General features: G+C 37.0%; 1 protein-coding gene across 2 annotated transcripts in view; it reads left to right on the top strand.

Annotated features, from left to right (window-relative positions):
- Positions 1–22,253, top strand: part of SLC71A2 (solute carrier family 71 member 2) — a 78,925-nt gene that overhangs the window by 5,830 nt on the left and 50,842 nt on the right. For both annotated transcript variants that reach the window (XM_012782976.2, XM_012782978.2), the window contains exon 2: positions 20,904–20,999. In XM_012782976.2, the coding sequence (XP_012638430.1) occupies positions 20,904–20,999 (96 nt within the window). The remainder of the gene's footprint in view (positions 1–20,903; positions 21,000–22,253) is intronic.

The following is a 22,253-nucleotide window of genomic DNA, read 5'->3' as shown; positions in this document are numbered from 1 at the left end:
CCAGGAATCTCCTAGCTGAGGAGATTTACGGGAAGACCTTAAATAGTGCCTCTGACTAGCCCAGGAGGGTTTGGTCAGCCCATAAACTTCCCCACCCCACAGGATTAGCATCTCCTTGTAGGTTTACACTCTCTGATGATTCTTAGACAGTTCCATTTAATTCTGGTTATTATAAACAGAAGATCTTTCCCCCTCTCATAGCCAGTTAAAAGCTTTCAGTATCTTTCTGTTATTGGAATGATATCTCTGAACTTGTCTTATTTTAATTGTTGAGGTCTTCTATGTAAAATTTTGAGCCAAATTACATCATGCCCACTTGTGACTTTGAGATTATTAATCAAGAATGAGGATATAGCAGCCGTGACATAACTTGGGCTGAGGCCTTTAATCCTTCACTTCAGCTGCGGGTGGAGGGTGAGTTTAAAGAGATTCTGATTTTCTTGTAACTGGATAAGACCTGTGCCTGGAATTTCTGAAACTGCTTTGGGTAATAAATTCTGTCGGTGGAACAACAAAAAAAAAAGAGTGAAAGTAGGGACATTAGGGGAAAAAATTGTAATGATCATTTTTCAGTTTTTCCTTAACACTGTTAGGAACCAGTATGATCATTTCAATAAAAATAAAATAGTACTGGGACATTGCATAGCCAAACTCTAAGTAAATTATAGCAGATAAGGGGAGAAAGCAAAAGCATTTATAAGCAGTTGATACGTTGCAGTTTATAAGAGCAAATATGTCATGCATTTATGGCAGGAACATTTGTATTTCCTATTTAGAGTTATATAAATCTTTAGTTAATTCATCATCTTTAAGCCCAACCTTTGTCATGACAAAGACTTGTTGCTGTTGTGTTGTTCTTAGGCCTGTTATAGGCAGAATTTTGTAGATCTTGCTTCTTAGGACATTTGAACATTCTTTCTCACCATTTTTTGTTAACTAGATTGTTTTTCTAGACAGAGACTATACCTGTGCATCTTTGAATCTGAAATAGTCCTTTAGGAGGTTACCAATAAATATTTGTTAATGAAGAAATAAATCAGTCAAGCCTTAAAGCAGTAATTATGCTTATCAGTGAGATTTAACATGTTGTCTTACTTTTGTATAATGTGCTTTGGTTGGCCTTATAAAACAAATTGGAGAGTTCTGGTTCCCTCTGTTCTCTGGAAGAATTTGTGTAAGATTGGTAATATAGTTCCAGAACTTTATAGTTCTTGACTTTTTGGGGGGTTATTTAGTTATGAAACAATTCAGGTTTTCTTGATTTTCAGTTTTTTTCTGTTAGTTTTAGTCAGTTGTATTTTGCAAGGAATTGTGTCTGTTTTATCTAAAATTTCAAATTAATTGGCATAAACTTGTTCAGAATAACCTTCTCTTAGATTCTTTTTACCTCTGTAAGATCCTTAGTCTACTTTTTTATTGCTGACATTGGTAATTTGTACCTTATCTTTTAAAAAACATTTAATTCTTTAGGATCTTTTGGATAAATATTCACATTTTTTTTTTTTTTTTTTTTTGAGACAGAGTCTCACTTTTGTTGCGCAGGTTAGAGTGAGTGCCGTGGCGTCAGCCTAGCTCACAGCAACCTCAAACTCCTGGGCTCAAGCGATCCTCCTGCCTCAGCCTCCCAAGTAGCTGGGACTACAGGCATGTGCCACCATGCCCGGCTAATTTTTTGTATATATATTTTTAGTTGGTCAATTAATTTCTTTCTATTTTTAGTAGAGACGGGGTCTCGCTCAGGATGGTTTCGAACTCCCAACCTCGAGCAATCCGCCCGCCTCGGCCTCCCAGAGTGCTAGGATTACAGGCGTGAGCCACCGCGCCCGGCCAATATTCACATATTTTAAGTGGTGATAATTTATGTCTTATTTCTATATTACATGAACTAGAATATCCAGGAAAATGTTTAGTAATAATGGTAAAACTGCGCACAACCTTCTCTGCATAACAGGATACATTAATTTTTTCACTGTTAAGGATCTTGTTAGCTGTATGATATAAACATACTTTATTACTCTGTGGAAGCATTTTTGAAATTTCTCATTCTTTTTCTTGCATGTGTTCTCCCTCTCTCTCCTTCTCCTCCCCTCCCCTCCCGTTAACTATCTCTCAGAACTTTGACAAGTGGCTTGTGAAATCTGAGATGTGCTATGGAGAAAGAGGTTATAGCATAGCAAGGTCATTGTTCTGACTGAGAATTGGAGAGAAATCTATCCTTAATAATGTATAATCAACTATAATAAATAGCATTATTTAACCCTGCAAAAACGTATGTATGAAGTTGGATCAACTTTTTATTCAGCTGCCTGATATTTTAATAGTTCTGTATTTGCTTGTTTTTTTAAAACAGCTTTATTCAAGTATAATTGACATAAACTATATGCATTTTGTGTCTATTTGTATACCTCTCTCTTTATTCACCCTTCCCAGGCAATCATTTATCTACCTTCTGTCACTACATATAATACTAGTTTGCATTTTCTAGTTTTATATAAATGGAATCATATACTGTATCATCTTTTTTGTTTGGCTTTGTTCAACCCAGTATAAATTTTTTGAGATTTTTCAATGTTCTTATGTAAATCAGTAGCTTATTCCTTTTTATTGCTGAGTAGTATTCCACTATATGGTTATACCACAATTTGTTTATACATTCACCTGTTGATGGACAGTTGAGTTATCACCAGTTTTGGGTTGTTGTAAATAAAGCTGCTGTGAACATTTGTGTACCAATCTTTGTACAGAATTTAGTTTAAGTAAATACTTTGGAGTGGAATGGCTGGGTCATATGGTAGATGTATTGTTTAATTTTTTAAGAAACTGCCAAACTGTTTGCTAAAGTAATTGTACAGTTTCACATTGCCACTAGGACCTTATGAGAATTCCAGTTTGTCCACATCCTTACCAACACTTGGTCAATTTTAGCTCTTCTAATAGTTCTGTGGTGGTATCTTATTGTGCTTTTAATTTGTACTTCCTTATGGCTAATTATGTTCAACATCTTTCCATTAGCTTATTTACCATCTGCATATCCCTTTTGGCAAAATGTTTGCTCCTGTTTTTTGCCTATTTGTTGTTGTTTTTGGTTGTTTTTCTGTAATTAAGTTTTGAGAGTTCTTTGTATATTTGGGATTCAAGTCCTTTCTCAGATGTTTTGCTTACGGTTATATACTTTTTCCCTATGGTTCATCTTTTCATTCTCTGAGCAATGTCTTGAAGAGCAAAAGTTTTAAATTTTGATCAAATTTATCAACTTGTTCTTTTGTAGACCGTGCTAACCCACTATCACAGGGACTTCTGTTTATGCTTTTTTAAGTTTTACAGTTTTAAGTTTTACAAATTGTGTTTATGTTCCATTTTGATTAATTTTTTTTTATATGGTGCAAGGTACAGACAGAAGTTCATTTGCTTTTGGATCACTAGTTGTGTCATTTGCTGAAAAGACTATTCTTTATTCACTGAATTGCTTTTGTACCTTTGTCAAAAATACATTGTCCATTATGTTTCAGTCTGTTTCTGAACTCTCTATTCTGTTTCTCCGATCTGTTTGTCTGTCTTTACATCAATATCACACAGTCTTGATTACTGGAGGTTCATAATAAGACTTGAAAACTAGTAGAATAGGTCCTTCAATCCTGCTTGTCTTAAAAGTTATTTTAGCTATTCTGTGTCCTTCCATTTTAGAATTTTAGAACCAGCCTGGCAATTTCAACAAGAAAACCTTCTGGGATTTCTGTTGGGATTCTATTGCTTCTGAAGATCAGTTTGGGAAGAATTGATCAAGTCTTCTGATCCATGAATGCAGTATTTCACATTTTATTTTATTTTAATTAATTAACTTATTTTTGAGACAGAGTCTCACTCTGTTGCCCTGAGTAGAGTGTTATGGTGTCAGCCTAGCTCACAGCAACCTCAAACTCCTGGACTCAAGTTTTCCTCCTGCCTCAGTCTCCCGAATAACTGGGACTACAGGTATGCGCCACCATGCCCAGCTGTTTTTTTCTATATATGTTTTTAGTTGTCCAGCTAATTTCTTTCTATTTTTGGTAGAGATATGATCTCGCTCTTGCTCAGGCTAGTCTCGAACTTCTGAGCTCAAACAATCTGCCTGCCTTGGCCTCCCAGAGTGCTAGGATTACAGGCGTGAGCCACGGTGCCCGGCCAGGTCTTCTTAATTTCTTTCAGCTGAATTTTATCGCTTTCAGTTTATAGGTTTTTTACATCTTTTGTCATATTATTCTGTTTCGTATTTCTTGATGCTATTATAAATGGTATCATTATATAAATGTAGATGTAAATTTTTAAGATTTAAATTTATGTTTGTTGTCAGTATATGAAAATGCAACTGATTTTTAAAAAATTGTTTAATTGTGGTAAAATACACATAGTGTAAAATTTATCATCTCAACCATTTTTAGTGTAAAGTTTAGCAGTGTTGAGTATATTCACATTGTTGTGCAACTAATTTCTGGAACTTTTTCTTCTTGGAAAACAAACTCTATACTCATTAAACAACAACTTGTTTTTCCCTTACCCATCCCATATTCCTTGACAACCACCATTTTGGTTCCTGTTTCTATGAGTTTGACCACTCTAGATACCTTATACCTTATACTGGTATCTTACAGTATGTTTATCTTTTTGTGACTAGTTTATTTCACTTAGCATAATGTCCTCAAGGTTCATCCATGTGTGTCATGTGTCAAAATTGCCTTTCTTTTTAAAGGTGAATAGTATTCCATTGTGTGTATATACTGCGTTCTGTTTATCCATTTATTAGTTGTTGAACACTTGGTTTGCTTTTACCTTGTGGCTATTGTGAATAATGCTGCTATGAACATGGGTGTATAGCTATCTGCGAGATCCTGCTTTGAGTTATTTTGGATATATACCCAGAAGTGGAACTGTTGGATCATAGGGTCATTCTATTTTTAATTTTTGAGGAACTGTTTTCCATACAGGCTGTACTGTTTTACATTCCCACCAACAGTGCATAAGGGTTCCAGTTTCTCCACTTGCTTGTCAGCACTTGTTATTTTCTGTGTTTTTTTTTTTTTTAATAGTAGCCATGCTGATGAGTGTGAGGTGGTATCTTGAGGTTTGGATTTGCATTTTCCTTGTGCTTAGTGATGTTGTGCATCTTTGCATATGCTCTTGACCATTTCTGTATCTCCTTTGGAGAAATGTCTATTCAAATCCTTTGCTCATTTTTTAAATTGGGTTATTTTTGTTGTTGTTGTTGTTGAGTTATAGGTGTTCTTTATACATATATTCTGGATATTAACCCTCTGCCATGGTTTGAGTCTTTGTCCCCTCCCAAACTCATGTTGAAACTTAATTGCCATTGTAACAGTATCAAGAGGTGGGACCTTTAAGAGGTGATTAGGCCCTGCCTTCAGGAATGGATTAATGCTGTTATTACAGGAGTGGGTTTCTTATACAAGGATAAGTTTGGCTCTCCTTTCATCTCTTTTCCTTCTGGCTTCTGCCATTGGATAATGTAGCAAAGGCCCTGGCTAGATGCTGGTTCCTTGATCTTGGACTTCCCAGCCTTCAGTACTGTGAGTCTCTGGTATTCTCTTATAGCAGCAAATGGATTGTTACCCCCCTATCAGATAGATGATGTGCAAATTTTCTCCCATTCTGTAGGGTACCTTTTAACACTCCTAGTGATTGTGTCCTTTGATGCACAGAAGTTTTAAATTCTGATAGTCTAATTTTTCTATTATATTTTTACTTTGTTGCCTATGTTTTTGGTGTCATATCTAAGAAAGAAGTCATTGCCAAATCCATTATCATGAAGCTTTTGTCTCTTGTTTTTTTCTATGAGTTTTATAGTTTTAGATCTTTGGTCCTTTTTTCAAATTTGTAGGTTTTTTTTTTTTTTTTTAAGAGTGGATCTTTCTCTTTTGCCTGGGTTAGAGTACAGTTGTGTCATCATAGCTTACTGCAGCTTCAAACTCCCAGGGTCAAGAGATTGCCCTGACTGAGTCTCCTGAGTAGCTGGGACTATCAGTATAAGCCTCTATGCCCAACTGATTTATTTATTTTTTGCAAAGATGGAGTCTTACTGTATTGCTCAGGCTGGTCTTGAACTCCTGGCTTCAAGCGATCCCCCCACCTTGGCCTCCCAAAGTGCTCTTGGTCCTGGCCAAAAGTTTGTAGTTTTGATGAAGCCCAACTTATTTTTCTTTTGTATTTTTGGCATCATGTTTAAGAATCTGTTACCAAATCCAGGATTTACCTCTATATTTTCTCCTAAGAGTTTTATGTTTTTAGCACTTATATGATGTAGCCTTTAATCCCATTGTGTTAATTTTTATATATGATGTGAAGTAGGGTCCAGCTTCATTCTTTTTTTTTTTTTTTTTTTTTTATTTGAGACAGAGTCTCGCTTTGTTGTCCAGGCTAGAGTGAGTGCCGTGGCGTCAGGCTAGCTCACAGCAACCTCAAACTCCTGGGCTCGAGCGATCCTTCTGCCTCAGCCTCCCGAGTAGCTGGGACTACAGGCATGCGCCACCATGCCCGGCTAATTTTTTTATATACATATCAGTTGGCCAATTAATTTCTTTCTATTTATAGTAGAGACGGGGTCTCGCTCTTGCTCAGGCTGGTTTTGAACTCCTGACCTTGAGCAATCCGCCCGCCTCGGCCTCCCAGAGAGCTAGGATTACAGGCGCAGCTTCATTCTTTTACATGTGGAAATTCAGTTGTTCCAGCACCATTTGTGGATGAGACCATTCTTTTTTCTGAATGGATTTGGCAACCTTCCTAAAAATCAGTTGGCTATAGATGGTTTATTTCTGGAGTCTCAATTCTATTCCATTGGTATATATGTCCTTATGCCAGTACCATACTTACTTGATTATTATAGCTTTTTTCTTTTTTTTTTTTCCAAGAGACAAGGTCTTGCTCTCTTGCTCAGGCTGAAGTGCAGTGGCACAGTCATAGCTCATTGCAGCCTTAAATTTCTGAATTCACTGAATGTATCTTTATGTCTCAGCCTCCTGAGCAGGGACTATAGGTGTGTGTCACCATGCTCAACTAATTTTTTTATTTTTTATACAGATGAGGTCTTACTGTGTTGCCAAGAATGGTCTCAAACTCCAGGGCTCCAGCAGTCCTCCTGCCTTGGCCTTTGAAAGTGCTAGGATCATAGGTGTGAACACTGTGTCCAGCGGATTACTGTAGCTTTATAGTAAGTTTTGAAATTGGGAAGTTTGAGTTCTCCAATTTTGTTCTTTTTAAATATTGTTTTGGCTGTTTGGTGTTCTTTGCAATTCCATATGATTTTGAGGATCACCTTTTCCTTTCTGCAAGAAAGTCATTGGGAATTTGATGGGGATTATATTGAATCCATAGATCACCTTGGGTAGTATTGGCATCTTAACAATATTAAGTCTTCCTGTGAATATGATTGTCTTTCTATTTATTTAGGTATTTTGAAATTTATTTTCAGCATTGATTAGTAGTTTTCAGTGTATAAATTTTTCACATCCTTAGTTAAATGTATTCCTAGATATTTTTTTAGATGCCATTATAACTGAAATTACTTTCTTAATTTCCTTCTTGGATTGTTTATTGCACATGTATGGATACACAACTGTTGATCTTGTATTCTGCATCTTTGTTAAATTAAGGTGTCAGTTCTAATAGCTTTTCTGTGGCTTCTTTGGAACTTTCTATATATAGGATCATGTCATCTGCATGAGAATTAGTGTTACTTCTTTCTTTGCAATTTGGATACCTTTTCTTTCTTTTCTTTTTTCTTTTTTTTTGGTCTAATTGCTCTGGCTAGAACTTCCAGTACAATGTTGAATAGCAGTGGTGAAGGCAGACATCTTTGTCTTGTTCCTGATTTTAGGGCATAAGTTTTCAATCTTTGATCATCGAGAATATTAACTATGGGTTTTAACAAATGCCTCTTATCATGTAGAGGAAGATTCCTTTTATCCCTAGTTTTTTGAATGTTTTTATCATGAAAGAGTGTTGAATTTTATCAAATGCTTTTTCCCATTAATTGAGATGATCATGTAGTTTTTTCCCTTCATTTTAATGTGCTGTATTACATTGATTTTCATATGTTGAACTATCTTTGCATTCTAGGAATAAATCTTACTTGCTATTGCATTTGGTTTGTGTTGAGAAATATGATTGAGGAATTAATGAAATGTGGCTCATAAGACCATTATTTTATTGTATAACCCTATATTAAAGACAAAAATAGGAGTTTGCAGGGTTTTGCCCTAAAGGAATGTGTGGACTCAATGGTTCACTTATTAGAGGCTGTTATCATGGGAGAGCTCTCAAATCTCCAATAGGGATGTTTTTCTAGGTAGGTTTCTGAGTATCTCAAAATCTGTGAGCTTCCCTGTGTCTTGAAAGATAAGGCAAATATGGCTCACAGGATGGGAGCCAGAGACAACCAGTGCACTTTGCCCAGAGATGTGCCCCGGTGGTTATAAACAGCCTGTTTATTAGAGATGGGCTTCCTGCTCTCTCCTGTCCGTCTACCTTTAAGTCCACCATAACTAATCAAAGAAATATAGAGTCACTATACCTCTTTTGTTTTACCTTTGTTAATTGACAACTACTTCTTAGAACTTATAAGTTAGCCCCTGAGAGACTTTGTACCTGTTTACTCACCTAGAGTAGGCTGGTCTCAAACTCCTGAGCTCAAATGATCCGCTCGCCTCAGCCTCTCAGAGTGCTAGGATTATAGGCGTGAGCTGCCACACCTGGCCTCTACCAACATTCTTTTTTTTTTACTAGAAAGAAATTTTTTAATATCATCTTTAACATATAAACAAAAGCAACAATTCAATAAGGATCCTTCCATTGTTCTTTATACAGATTTAACTTCTGTCGTGTAGTTTATCAGTTACATTTGTAATTAGTAACCTTCCAATCACTGAGTTTAGAAATTACAGTATTTATTTACTGAGCTAAACTCTCTCACAAAATAAGGCACAACTACATGATCACAAGTAGTAAACATAATACAAATAATGAAACTAAAAACTAAAAGAGAAAATATCCATGCAAAAGTATCTTTTTTTTATTTTATTTTTTTTATTTTTATTTTTTTTGAGACAGAGTCTCGCTTTGTTGCCCAGGCTAGAGTGAGTGCCGTGGCGTCAGCCTAGCTCACAGCAACCTCAAACTCCTGGGCTCCAGTGATCCTTCTGCCTCAGCCTCCCGGGTAGCTGGGACTACAGGCATGTGCCACCATGCCCGGCTAATTTTTTTATATATATATCAGTTGGCCAATTAATTTCTTTCTATTTATAGTAGAGATGGGGTCTCGCTCTTGCTCAGGCTGGTTTTGAACTCCTGACCTTGAGCAATCCGCCCGCCTCGGCCTCCCAAGAGCTAGGATTACAGGTGTGAGCCACAGCGCCCGGCCCAAAAGTATCTACAGAAGCTATGATTCAGTTCAAGGAAGTACAGAATGTCATATACATAACTGTGTCATGTTACAATAAATTCGTCACTTCTACACAGAAAGAATTTAGCAACTTCTGATTCTATATTATATAATTTACATAAATTTAGTAAGTTTATGCACAATATTCACATCTGCAACAATAACAAATTGTTCATTAAAATTCAGGCAAAGGGCAATTAAGACACGATAATGTTTGGCACATTATAATTACAAAACATCATTCATCAGCTCATGTCTAGGAATACTAAATTGATGGCACATTTAAATCTTATGGATCAGAACATTCATGGTTTTATAGCCAAAGTGCATTTTTTTAAAAAAAAACTGCTATAGTCAAATAGGTCATGAATATCAAAACATATAATTTGCTTTCCACTTAAAAGCTAAACATTTTTATTTACATGCAAGGTTAAAAAAAAGTGGCTTTAACATTCTTAAAACTATATAAAATAATCATAAAGGCTTTTTAAGAGAGATGTTGGAAAATAACAAATTTAGCAGTTACTATTTAACATTACTGTGAGGAAACTATTAAACTAGCTAATTCCACATTAAGAGGTAGTTCAACAAATGTTATTTGCATACTGCATTGAGGTTTTTGTGTTTGTTTCCTTTTTTTTTTTTTTCTCAAAAATGAACAAATCCGCCAGGTGCAGTGGCTCACGCCTGTAATCCTAGCACTCTGGGAGGCCATGGCGGGTGGATTGCTCAAGGTCAGGAATTCAAAACCAGCCTAAGCAAGAGCAAGACCCTGTCTCTACTATAAATAGAAAGAAATTAATTGGCTAACTAAGATATATATACAAAAAATTAGCCGGGCATGGTGGCACATGCCTGTAGTCCCAGCTACTTGGGAGGCTGAGGTAGTAGGATAGCTTGAACCCAGGAGTTTGAGGTTGCTGTGAGCTAGGCTGACGCCACGGCACTCACACTAGCTTGGGCAACAAAGTGACTCTGTCTCAAAAAAAAAAAACACAGACCAACATACCTCATAAACATTGATGCAAAAATCCTAAACAAAAAATACTAGCAAATCTTCGGGGGAGTAGTATTTGAGGCAGGCCCGCGAGAAGATTAGCTACTTCTCACACAACCAAGTCCCTAAGATAGGGGTCACCACAGATGATAAGGAAATTGATAGGCAACAGAGAGAAATAAAAGAATACACAGAGACTAAGGTATAGTTTATAGTTTTATATATATATAAAGATCAGATATAAAACAGCAGGGGGCATCTAAGAGACTGGAGTATCTCCAAAGACACCAGCAATATGCTTAGATTCGTACAGGTTTCTATAATCACAGACATCAATTACCAGTTGTCAGGGTAACATATCTGCATATCAGGGAATGCAGTTGCTAGGGGATACAGTTAGTGGGTTAGGGTCAAAAGTCCTCTCAACATTTCTTGGCATTTTTGTTTGCTTTAATTTGGTTGGTAATTAATAAATTGTTTGAAAAGCAGTTATTTTATAAATATTTAATGAATGCTTCTTAGTCTCTCTGACATGTCATCTGTTTAATTATTTAATATAGTGCTGAGAAAATTTTTATAATTTTTGTAGAAAAGTTATTTTATCTGGAAAGATAACCAGTAAAATGGTTTTTCCTGTTTGTATTCTAATATTATTAGGTTATTAAGTATGAAATGTCTGATTTCCTTAAGTTTGACAGTTGATACTTCTGACATTTCACTTTGACACTTCTAGTTTTATTTTTATTGTGAAGGTACATCTTCAGTCTTTCAAACGTACATTTTGTCTTGTGATTATCTTTCAAATAACTTTTTAGAGCAATTTTTGTGAAACCATGGATAAGTAAAAAATTCGTGTTAATTTAGAATCTAAATTCTGTTATGGAACACTGCAGCGTAGACAGCTCAAGATACCAGCGAAGTGTTTGGGAAGGATGTGGCTAATGAATGCACAGTGTGTTAGTGGTTTGAGAAGTTCCATTCTGATTTTAATCTTGAAGTTGAGGCACATGGGCAGCCTGATACCAAGGTGCATAATGAGCTGAAAGCTGTAGCAGAAGCGAATACATCTCAACCTACGTATGAATTAGCAGCAAGGTTTGACATTCCTATTCCAACAATATTGGACCATTTGAAACAAATTGGCAAGGTAAAGAAGCTGGATAGATGGGTTCTTCATGAATTAAATGAGCCTCAGAAGAAAAATCTTCTCAAAGCTTTCCTTTCTTTGCTGTCACAACATAAAGGTGAACCATTACCACACTGTCTTGTTATGTGTGATGAAAAATTGATTGTTTTTGAGAATCTCAAGCATTTGGCACAATGGTTGGATAAAGATGAAGTGCTGAGAAACAGTCCAAACCCACATATTCATCAAAAAAAGCTAATGGTGTCTGTTTGGTGGTCCATCTCTGGTATTGTCCACTACAGCTTCATGAAACCAGGTCAATTGATTACAGTGGATGTCTATTGCAACCAGTTGGATGAATTGTGAGGATGCTTGTGATTAAGTTGTGAGATTGGTTACTGGAGACAGGCCAATCCTCTTGCAAGACAATGCTCGACCAACCACATGTTGCACTAACAACATTGCTCAAAGTACAGAAGCTGGACTTGGAAATTCTTTGTCATCCACTGTATTCACCAGACCTTGCACCAACTGAATACCACTTCTTCCAGGCTTTGGACGACTTCTTGCAAGGAAAAACATTCAGTTCTCAACAAGCTGTGGAAAACGCTTTTCACGATTTCATGGCCACTCACTCTCCAGCCTTCTCCGCTGCTTGCATAAACAAGCTACCATTAAGATAGCAAAACTGTGTTGATAGTTTAGGTGGATACTTTGATTAATTGTACTGCTTCTTGTTTGAGATATAAGAAACTACACTTTTGATTCAAAATCAGACATTTCATATTTAATGACCTAATATTATTAGGTAGGAGGAAGAAAAGCAAAGTCTTCAGATATAGTCATTTATTTGTTTTATAAAATCATTTGTATTCTTCATCCTTGTGTTTATATTAAAAAGCTTTTAGGCAAGGTGCAGTGGCTCATGCTTGTAATCCTAACACGTTGGGAAGCTGAGGCATGAGGATTGCTTGAGGCCAGAAACTCAAAACCAGCCTGGGCAATAGTGAGACCTCATCTCCAAAAAAATTAAAAAATAAGTTGGGCATGGTGGCATGTGTCTGTAGTCTTATGTACTTGGAAGGCTGAGCCAAGATTGCTTGAGCCCAGGAGTTTGAGGTTGTAGTGAGCTATGATTGTGCCACTGTACTCTAGCCTAGGTGACATAGCAAGACCCTGTCCGCCCACTAAAAAACAAAGCTTTCAGATAAAGAATTTTTGTGGATGGAACATATTACTAGCTAGATAGATATGAATGACATAGGCAAAAAGTAGTAAATTTGTGAATTACTAAGATATGGACAACTCATAGTAAAACAGACTTTCATAAATGTCGTCAGTAGTAATGCAGAAATGACTGAATATTATGGCAGTACTTTCCAACTATGGAGCACTAGTTTTAAATTTTATTTTATTTTTTTAAAGACATTATTTATTTTATAGCAGTGTTAGGTTCACAGCAAAATTGAGAAGAAAATACAGAGAATTCTATATACCCTCCACCCCTACATGCATAGCCTATTATCAACATCCACACCAGAGTTACAACTGATGCATTTACACTGACACATCATTGTCACACGAAGTCCATACTTTACATTAGGGTTCACTCTTGTTGTTGTACCCTCTATGGGTTTGGACAAATGCATAGTGGCATGCACCCACCATAGTGGCATACATAATAGTTTCACTGCCCTGAAAATCCTCTATGTTCTGCCCATTCATCCCTCCCTCCCTGCAACTCCTAGAAAATCCTGATCTTTTTGTTGTCTCCATAGTTTTACCTTTTCCAGAATGGCATATAGTTGTAATCATCATGCTGCATGCCTTTTCAGATTGGCTTCTTTCACTTAGTAATATGCATTTAAGTTTCCTCCATGTCTTTTAGTGCTCAATAATATTCCATTGTCTGGATGTACCACAGTTTTATCCACTCACCTATTGAGCATCTTGATTTCTTCCCAAATTTGGCAATTATGAATAAAGCTGATACAAATATCCATATGTAGGTTTTTGGGTGGACATAAGTTTTTAGCTCTTTTGGGTAAATAACCAAGGAGTGTGCTTGCCAGATTGTACAATAAAACTATGTTTTATTTTATAAGAAACCACCAAACTGTCTTTCAAAGTGGTTGTACCATTTTGTATTACCACCAGCAATAAATGAGAGTTCCTGTAGTTTCACATCCTTGCCAGGATTTGGTGTTGTCAGTGTTCTGAATTTTGCTCATTCTAATAGCCGTGTAGTGGTATCTCACAGTAATTTTAATTTGATTTCCCTGATGATGTATGAAATGGAGCATCTTTTCATATGCCTAGTTTACATAAGCACATCTTCTTTGATGTAGTGTCTGTTTTTTTTTTGTTTCGCTTTTTATTTATATTATGGGGGTACAAATATTGTTAGGGTTACATATCTTGCCCCTGTCCTCCCTCCCCCACCCCGCTATGCCAGAGCCTCTAGCGTGTCCAGCCTCCAGGTGGTGCGCACCGAACCCACCATGTAAGTACATACCCTTCCCCTCATCCCCCCTTCCACCTGCGCACTTCCCAATTACAGATTTTTTTTCAGACATTTTGGTTACCATGTATATCTTTACCTCCTCCTAAAAAGGGATAGAGGTAATCCCTTTCCCCCCACAATGCTCAACACTTCTTTAAGATGTCGGTCTCTCCCCCAAATCCCTGTTGAATACTACGGTTTTTTGAGCACTATAGTTTTAGTTAGTACCAATTTGATGGCGAGTAGATATGTAGCCCATTTTCCAGATCTTGTGTCATCTCGCTTTGTATTACGGGCTTAAGCTTAATCCAGGATAGCATAAACGGTGCTAGTTCACCGTCATTTGTTAGGATTGAGTAATATTCCATTGTGAGCATATACCACATTTTCGTTATCCACTCATGAATTGATGGGCACTTGGGTAGTTTCCATGCCCTTGCAATAGTGAATTGTGCCGCCATAACATTTGGGCGCAGATGTCTTTATAATAGAGAGACTTATGTTCTTTTGGGTAGATGCCCAACAATGCTATTGCTGGGTTGAATGGTATTTCTATTTCTAGCTGTTTGAGGTATCTCCAAATTCTTTTCCACAAAGGTTGCACTAATTTTCAGTCCCACCAGCAGTGTAAGAGTGTTCCTGTCTTTCCACATCCTCGCCAGCATTTGTTGTTTTGGGATTTCTTGATACAGGCCATTCTCACTGGTGTTAGGTGGTATCTCATTGTGGTTTTGATTTGCATTTCTCTAATGATTAGAGACGTTGAGCATTTTTTTATATGTTTGCAGGCCATTATTCTGTCTTCTTTGGAGAAGTTTCTGTTCATTTCCATTGCCCATTTCTTGATGGGGTTGTTTGATTTTTTTCTTGTTTATTCTTTTAAGTTCTAGGTAGATTGTTGTTATTAGACCTTTATGAGAAGTGTAGAGAGAGAATAATTTTCTCCTACTCTGTGGGTTGTCTATTTGCTGTAATGATTGTTTCCTTGGCAGTGCAGAAACTTTTTATTTTTATTTATTTATTTATTTTTTGACAGAATCTCACTTTGTTGCCCAGGCTAGAGTGAGTGCCGTGGCGTCAGCCTAGCTCACAGCAACCTCAGACTCCTGGGCTCAAGCGATCCTTCTGTCTCAGCCTCCCAAGTAGCTGGGACTACAGGCATGCGCCACCATGCCCGGCTAATTTTTTCTATATATATTAGTTGGCCAATTAGTTTCTTTCTATTTATAGTAGAGACGGGGTCTCGCTCTTGCTCAGGCTGGTTTTGAACTCCCGACCTCGAGCAATCCGCCCGCCTCGGCCTCCCAGAGAGCTAGGATTACAGGCGTGAGCCACCGCGCCCGGCCGCAGAAACTTTTTAATTTGATCAGATCCCATTTGTTTATTTTTGATGTGGCAGTGATTGCCTTGGGGATCTTCCTCATGAATTCTTTGCCTCGGCCAGTGCCTGATAGAGTTTTCCGAACATCTTCCTCTAGGATTGTTAAAGTTTCATGCCTTAGGTTTAGATCTGTTATCCATCTTGAGTGAATTTTTGTGAGAGGTGAGAGGTTGGGATCCTGATTCGCTCTTTTGCATGTAGCTAACCAGTTTTCCCAACACCATTTATTGAAGAGAGAATCTTTTCCCCAAAGTATATATTTGTCTGCTTTATCAAAGATTAGGTTACCGTATTCAGATGGCTTCATCTCTAGAATCTCAGTTCTATTCCAGATATCGACGTTTCTGTTCTTGTGCCAGTACCAGGCTGATTTAACTATTATTGATTTATAGTACAGCTTGATGTCAGGAAGACTGATGCCTCCCAGTTTGTTCTTTTTACTTAAGATTGCTTTGGCTGTACGTGGTTTTCTCTGGTTCCATACAAAGCGAAGAATTATTTTTTCTAGATCTGTAAAGAATGCTGGTGGTATTTTGATGGGGATTACATTGATTCTGTAGATCACCTTAGGTAATATTGAAATTTTAACAATATTGATTCTACCAATCCATGAACATAGTAGATTTTTCCATCTGTTTAAATCATCTGCAGTTTCTTTTTTTAGTGTTTCGTAGTTCTCCGTATATAAATCTCTCGTTAAGTATACTCCTAGGCATTTAATTTTCTTTGGGGCTATAGTAAAGGGTATTGCATTTTTGATTTGAGTTTCTGCTTGGTGGTTCTTGACATATATGAATGCTTCCAATTTGTGTGTATTGATTTTATACCCGGAAACTTTACTGAATTCATTTATCAAATCTAGGAGTCTCTTGGAAGAATCCATGGGGTTTTAAAAGATATAATATCATATCATCAGCGAAGAGTGAGAGTTTGATCTCATCTGCTCCGACTTGGATGCCCTTAATACCCTCTCTTGCCTGATTGCTATGGCTAGGACTTCGAGCACTATGTTGAATAGGAGGGGAGAGAGTGGGCATCCTTGTCTAGTCCGGGTTTGAAGAGGGAATGAATTCAATTTTTCCCCATTTAAGATGATATTAGCAGTTGGTTTGTCATAAATGGATTTGATAAATTTAAGGTAAGGACCGTCTAGGCCTATTTTGTTAAGGAGTTTTTATGATAAAAGTATGTTGGACTTTGTCAAATGCTTTTTCTGCATATATTGACAGAATCATATGGTCTTTGTTCTTGCTTTTATTTATAAAGTGAATTGCATTTATAGACTTGCATATGTTGAACCAGCCTTGCATCCCAGGAATAAGTCCCACCTGGTCATGGTGAATTATTTTTTTGATGAGCTGCTGAATTCTATTTGCTAAAATTTTATTTAGGTTTTTTGCATCTATATCCATGAGGGATATTGGTCTGTAATTTTCTATTTTTGTTGCATTCTTTCCTGGCTTTGGTATCAGGGTGATATTGGCTTAGTAGAATGAGTTAGGCAGAATACCATCCTTCTCAGTGGTGTGGAATAGTTTCTGTAGTATAGGTATAAGTTCATCTTTGTATGTTTGGTAGAACTCTGAAGTGTAGCCATCTGGCCTGGGACTTTTCCATTTGGGGAGGTTTTTAATTACTGCTTCAATTTCTGAGCATGTGATTGGTCTGTGCAAGAATTCTATTCCCTCCTGGGTGAACTTAGGGAGGTTGTATGAGTCCAGGAATCTGTCCATTTCGTCTCATTCCGTAGTTTTTGGGCATATAGTAGTCAAACATAATGTTTTGTATTTCTGTGGAGTCTTTTGTGATTTGTCCTTTTTCATTTCTAATTGAGTTTATTGGAGTCCTTTCCCTTTGAGTTCTTGTCAGCCTAACGAGAGGGCCATCGAGTTTGTTAATCTTCTTGAAAAACCAGCTTCTGGTTTTGTTGATCTTCCATATAATGCTCTTGTTTTCCATTTCATTTAGTTGAGCTTTGATCTTAGATATCTCTTTTCTTCTGCACAAATTGGAATTGGTTTGCTCTTCTTTTTCCAATTCCTTGGGTATATTCATTAGGTTGTCAGTGTCTACTCTTTCTGTTTTTTGGATGTGAGCATTTATTTATTTTATTTTATTTATTTTATTTTATTTTTTTTTTGAGACAGAGTCCCGCTTTGTTGCCCAGGCTAGAGTGAGTGCCGTGGCGTCAGCCTAGCTCACAGCAACCTCAAACTCCTGGCTCAAGCAATCCTCCTGCCTCAGCCTCCCAAGTAGCTGGGACTACAGGCATTCGCCACCATGCCCGGCTAATTTTTTGTATATATTAGTTGGCCAATTAATTTCTTTCTATTTATAGTAGAGACGGGGTCTCGCTCTTGCTCAGGCTGGTTTCGAACTCCTGACCTCGAGCAATCCGCCCGCCTCGGCCTCCCAGAGAGCTAGGATTACAGGCGTGAGCCACCGCGCCCGGCAAGATAAACACTTACTTGGAATAATTTTCTACAAGATGTCATCTTTGTCATTGATCTTCCTAACTTAAAAAAAAAAAGATCTTTCATTAGAGAAGTTTTTATATACACAGAGAAACATGCAGTGATATGCCCCCCCAGTATACCTCTCACTCTTCTTCACTAACTGTCACTTGTCACCCTTATTTTCTTCATCTATTGCTACTCCTCTTCCTTTTGTTTTATTTAATTTTTTTGCTGTAGATTTTAAACCAGGTTCCAGATATTATCTCATTTCACAAGTAAATATGTTAGTATGTATCTCTAAGAGATAAATACGTTTAAAAAAACTAACTTCAATATTGTCATTACAATGAATATTACTCTTTGTATTCTCTGATGTTCAGTCCATTTTCAAGTTTCCATGATTATCTCAAAATTATCTCTTTTCTAATTATTGGTAGTCAAAACCCAAAGTCCACTTACTGCTTTTGGTTAATATTTTAAAAATTTATTTTAATCACTATACTGTGTAATTCTTTTTTTTTTTTTTTTAACCCATGCCATTTCTTTGTTGAAACTGGGCCATTTGTTCCAAAGATTTTTCTAAATTTTGGGTTTTGCTGTTGAAAATGAAAGAATAGAGAAAAAACGTCAGTCTCAGAAGAGATCCATGCTGCTGTCAGTGGAAAAACTCAAACTCTGTAAAATAATTTTAAGAGGTTTATTCTAAGTCAAATGTGTGTATCTGTGGCCAGGGGAAACATTCCTTCGAGGGGTCTTGAAAAAATGTGCCTTGCGGCTGAGTTGCAATTTGGTTTTTTATACATTCACAGAGATGGGAATTAATACATGGAAGGAATGCATTGGTTCTGCCAGAAAAGGCGGAGCATCTTGAAGCAGGGGTTTATAAATCATAGGTGGGTTTTAGGGATTCTTTAGTTTGCAATTAGTTGCAAGAGTTAACTTTGTTTAAAGACCTGGAGTCAGTAGAAAAGAATGCTTGAGTTAAGATAGAGGTCTCTAGGATGCTTGAGTTAAGTTAAGGGAGTCTTCTCTCTTTTTTGTGATGCTATATGGGAATCAGGCTAGGTAGTAAGCTGCATTATACTTGGTTAATAAAACCTTGTTAGTGAGATTTTATCGTTTGTAGGTATGACTCACCGGGCCTCTTAGAAAGGAATTTGGACTAAAGAAAAAAGGTCAGAGTTCATTCCTCACCACTGTTGTATTGCCAAGTGCTTACCTATAGTGGGGTTAGAGAAGGGCTCTTTGGAGTGGATTACTGAACAAAACAAGAAAAAAAATCCTTTCCCTTGTGGAATTTATATTCTACAGGAGGTAGACAATAAATAAAAATAAATTGTAAAATTTGTTGGAAATCCTCTAGAAAACAATAGGGCATAACAAGAGGATAGAGGGTTGTAGGACCTTGTTGGACATGTAAAATGTGTGATTGAATGCAGTGGGAGCAAGGGAGAGTGGATCAGAGGAGGAACAGGATCTGAGTTACATTTAAAAGGTTCACTCTGGCAACCATGCAGTGGGCGAAGGAGCAAGGATTAGAAGCAGGGGTCCTCTATAGAAAGTTACTCTGTAATCTAGGCAAGAAAGGATAGAGAGAGGATTCGACCAGGGGAGAGCCAGCCAGTGAGAGAGGAGGTAGGCATGAGGGCAAGGTTTCTGACTCTAGCTGCTGGAAGGACTGAGGAGGAAGGAGGGTAATGTAGAGGGTCTCCATCACAGACAGAGCCTGAATAGTTTGCCTCCATTTCTATTCACTATTCTGTTGGTGAAGAACTGGCAAAAACTGGTACTTTTTGAAGGTTGTGCTGATATGTTAAGGGCCTTTTGATTTTTTTTGAGTTGTTAGGTCCTTAAATGGTTCTTTTTCTTTTAAACTTTGTGAAGTGCTTTTTGTTTTGCAAATGTTTTGTTATTGAATGGCTTTAAACAATTGCTAATTATTAGACATTGAGCAATTTACAAGTTTGAATATTTAATAATTATATTTAACACTTTACTCTTGAAAAATTTCACAGCTACAAAATTTTTAAAGCCTTTTGACAGTAGGTTGCAACATCAGGAATACCCAAGGAATCTAACATTAATGCCATAGGATTATCTAATTATAATATAGTTCTTTTTGTATTTTTCTTGTTTTTTCCTTTTCATCCAGGATCTAGTCCAGGAGCACTACTTTGGTCATTCTAGTCTCCTTTAATTTGGACTAGTCTCCTTGCCTTTACTTTTGTTTTTTGCCATTGACATTTTTAAGGACACCAGGCCAGTTGTCTTATAGACTCTCCAATAATCTGCATTTGTCTGTTTCCTCATGATGAGATTCTAGTAAAAGCATGCAGGTGTACATTTTGCCTAAGAGTTGCAAATGTAAGCATATGGGAATAGTGTGGGTTTTACAAAGCCTTTTGTAAATACTATCTCCATTTACTACAAAGTAGTAGCAAAACAATAAGCATTGTTACGTTGAAAGAAATTTTAGATTTTATCCCTGGAAGTCACAGACTGCAGAAAACTAGCAGATTAGGCAAAGTCTTTAAAATAAAACAGAAACAGGCTGCATTTTGACACCTTTAGATATGAAGTATGTTTTCAGATTTGACCTAGCCGCCAATATTTAAATCATATGTGCTGCCTCTGAGGCTTTTGAGCATGTGACCCCCATACCCATCTCTCTTATAATATGGCTAAAGAAACTTCAGTCCCAGAAAGGTTAAGTTGCTGAGGAACACATAATTAGTAAGGGACAGGTCAGGTCCTCAAACCTCAGTCTCTTGAAGACCCAGGTAATTTTCTACCAAAGCTCCATTGATATGCATTTATGGGACAAATATAACGTATAATATTAGCACCTTTAATGATTAAGGGAGGTGAAGGCATCAGGGATACCACAGAATGAAATTCTATCATAAATAATGTAGGTAGATCCTAAATTTATTTTGTACACTTTTATATACCATTTAAAGTAATATTTTATATCTCTTTGCTATTTTTCATAATAACTTTCTTTCTTTTTTAGGTACAAGGCTTTGGCCGACCAAGTGTATACCATGCTGCTATTGTCATCTTCCTTGAATTCTTTGCATGGGGCCTATTGACCACTCCAATGTTGACTGTAAGTATTGCTGAACTGGGTTCTTATTTATAAAAGTGTTCTTAGGCATACATCCCCAAGTCTATGTCTAGGTGTGTGTTTGGGAATAACTCTTAATGGTGATTTAAGAATTCTTATTTCATTAGGTTGTTTCTACTGTGTGGTTTGTGAACCATCTATGACAAAGCCACCTATTTAAATATTCCTGGGTAGCACTGCATTCCCACTGAATCAGAGCCTTGGAGGTGCTGTTATACAAATAAACTGTATATATTTAGGAATATCTTTAAGATATCCTATAGGAAATAATTGCAGAGCATTGTTGAAGTTTGTAACTTCTTTGTGGGGATGTTAATGGCCTTTGACTTAAGGACTTTACTAAAATAGGAAATTGATAGGTTATTTGTAGCAATAAAAGTAATGTAAGACTGTCCATATTTCCAGGTTTTTTTTTTTTTTTTTTTTGAGACAAAGTCTCACTCTGTTGCCCGGACTACAGTGCCATGGCGTCAGCCTAGGTCACAGCAACCTCAAACTCCTGAGCTCAAGCAATCCTACTGCCTCAGCCTCCCAAGTAGCTGGGATTACAGGGATGTGCCACCTTGCCCGACTAATTTTTTTCTATATATTTTTAGTTGTCCAGCTAATTTCTTTCTGTTTTTAGTAGAGACAATCTCTTGCTCAGGCTGGTCTTGAACTCCTGAACTCAAACAATCCACCCGCCTCGGCCTCTCAGAATGTTAGGATTATAGTCATGAGCCACCGCACCCGGCCTATATTTCCATTTTGATAGCTTATGTACAGCCATTGCTTCAGAGGTGGTTTTGAATTTCTTAGCAAGAACTTGAATGTTTGATATATGGTGTGGTTAGTGGGAAGAGAGATGCCAAAGAAAAGATTAGAGGGCAGATTTTAGGTGGCTTGTAACTTAATTTTAATAAAGATGTTTTAAATTGGCCTTAAGTTTCATTGGTCTCAAATTGTTCTTTTAAAATCATTGGTGGGCTGGATGCTGTGGTGCGTGCCTGTAGTCCTAGCTACTGGGGGGGGGGGGCGCTGAGGTGGGAGCCCAGGAGTTTGAGTCCAGCCTGGGAAATGTAGGCAGAACTCTGTCTCAATCAATCAATCAATCAATCAATCAACCAACCAACCAATCAATCAATAAAAATAAATAAATAATAAATTAATTCATTAAAAAAACCCAAACTCATTGGTGGTTAACTTACCAGAAAATCCCTTTGAGTAAAGATAATCTTTGCTCCTTAATTAGGCTTT

Source organism: Microcebus murinus, chromosome 12 (genome assembly GCF_040939455.1).
Source record: "Microcebus murinus isolate Inina chromosome 12, M.murinus_Inina_mat1.0, whole genome shotgun sequence".
NCBI lineage: Eukaryota > Metazoa > Chordata > Mammalia > Primates > Cheirogaleidae > Microcebus > Microcebus murinus.
Note: the sequence above shows the minus strand (reverse complement) of the source record. Positions and strands in the feature narration are given on the sequence as shown.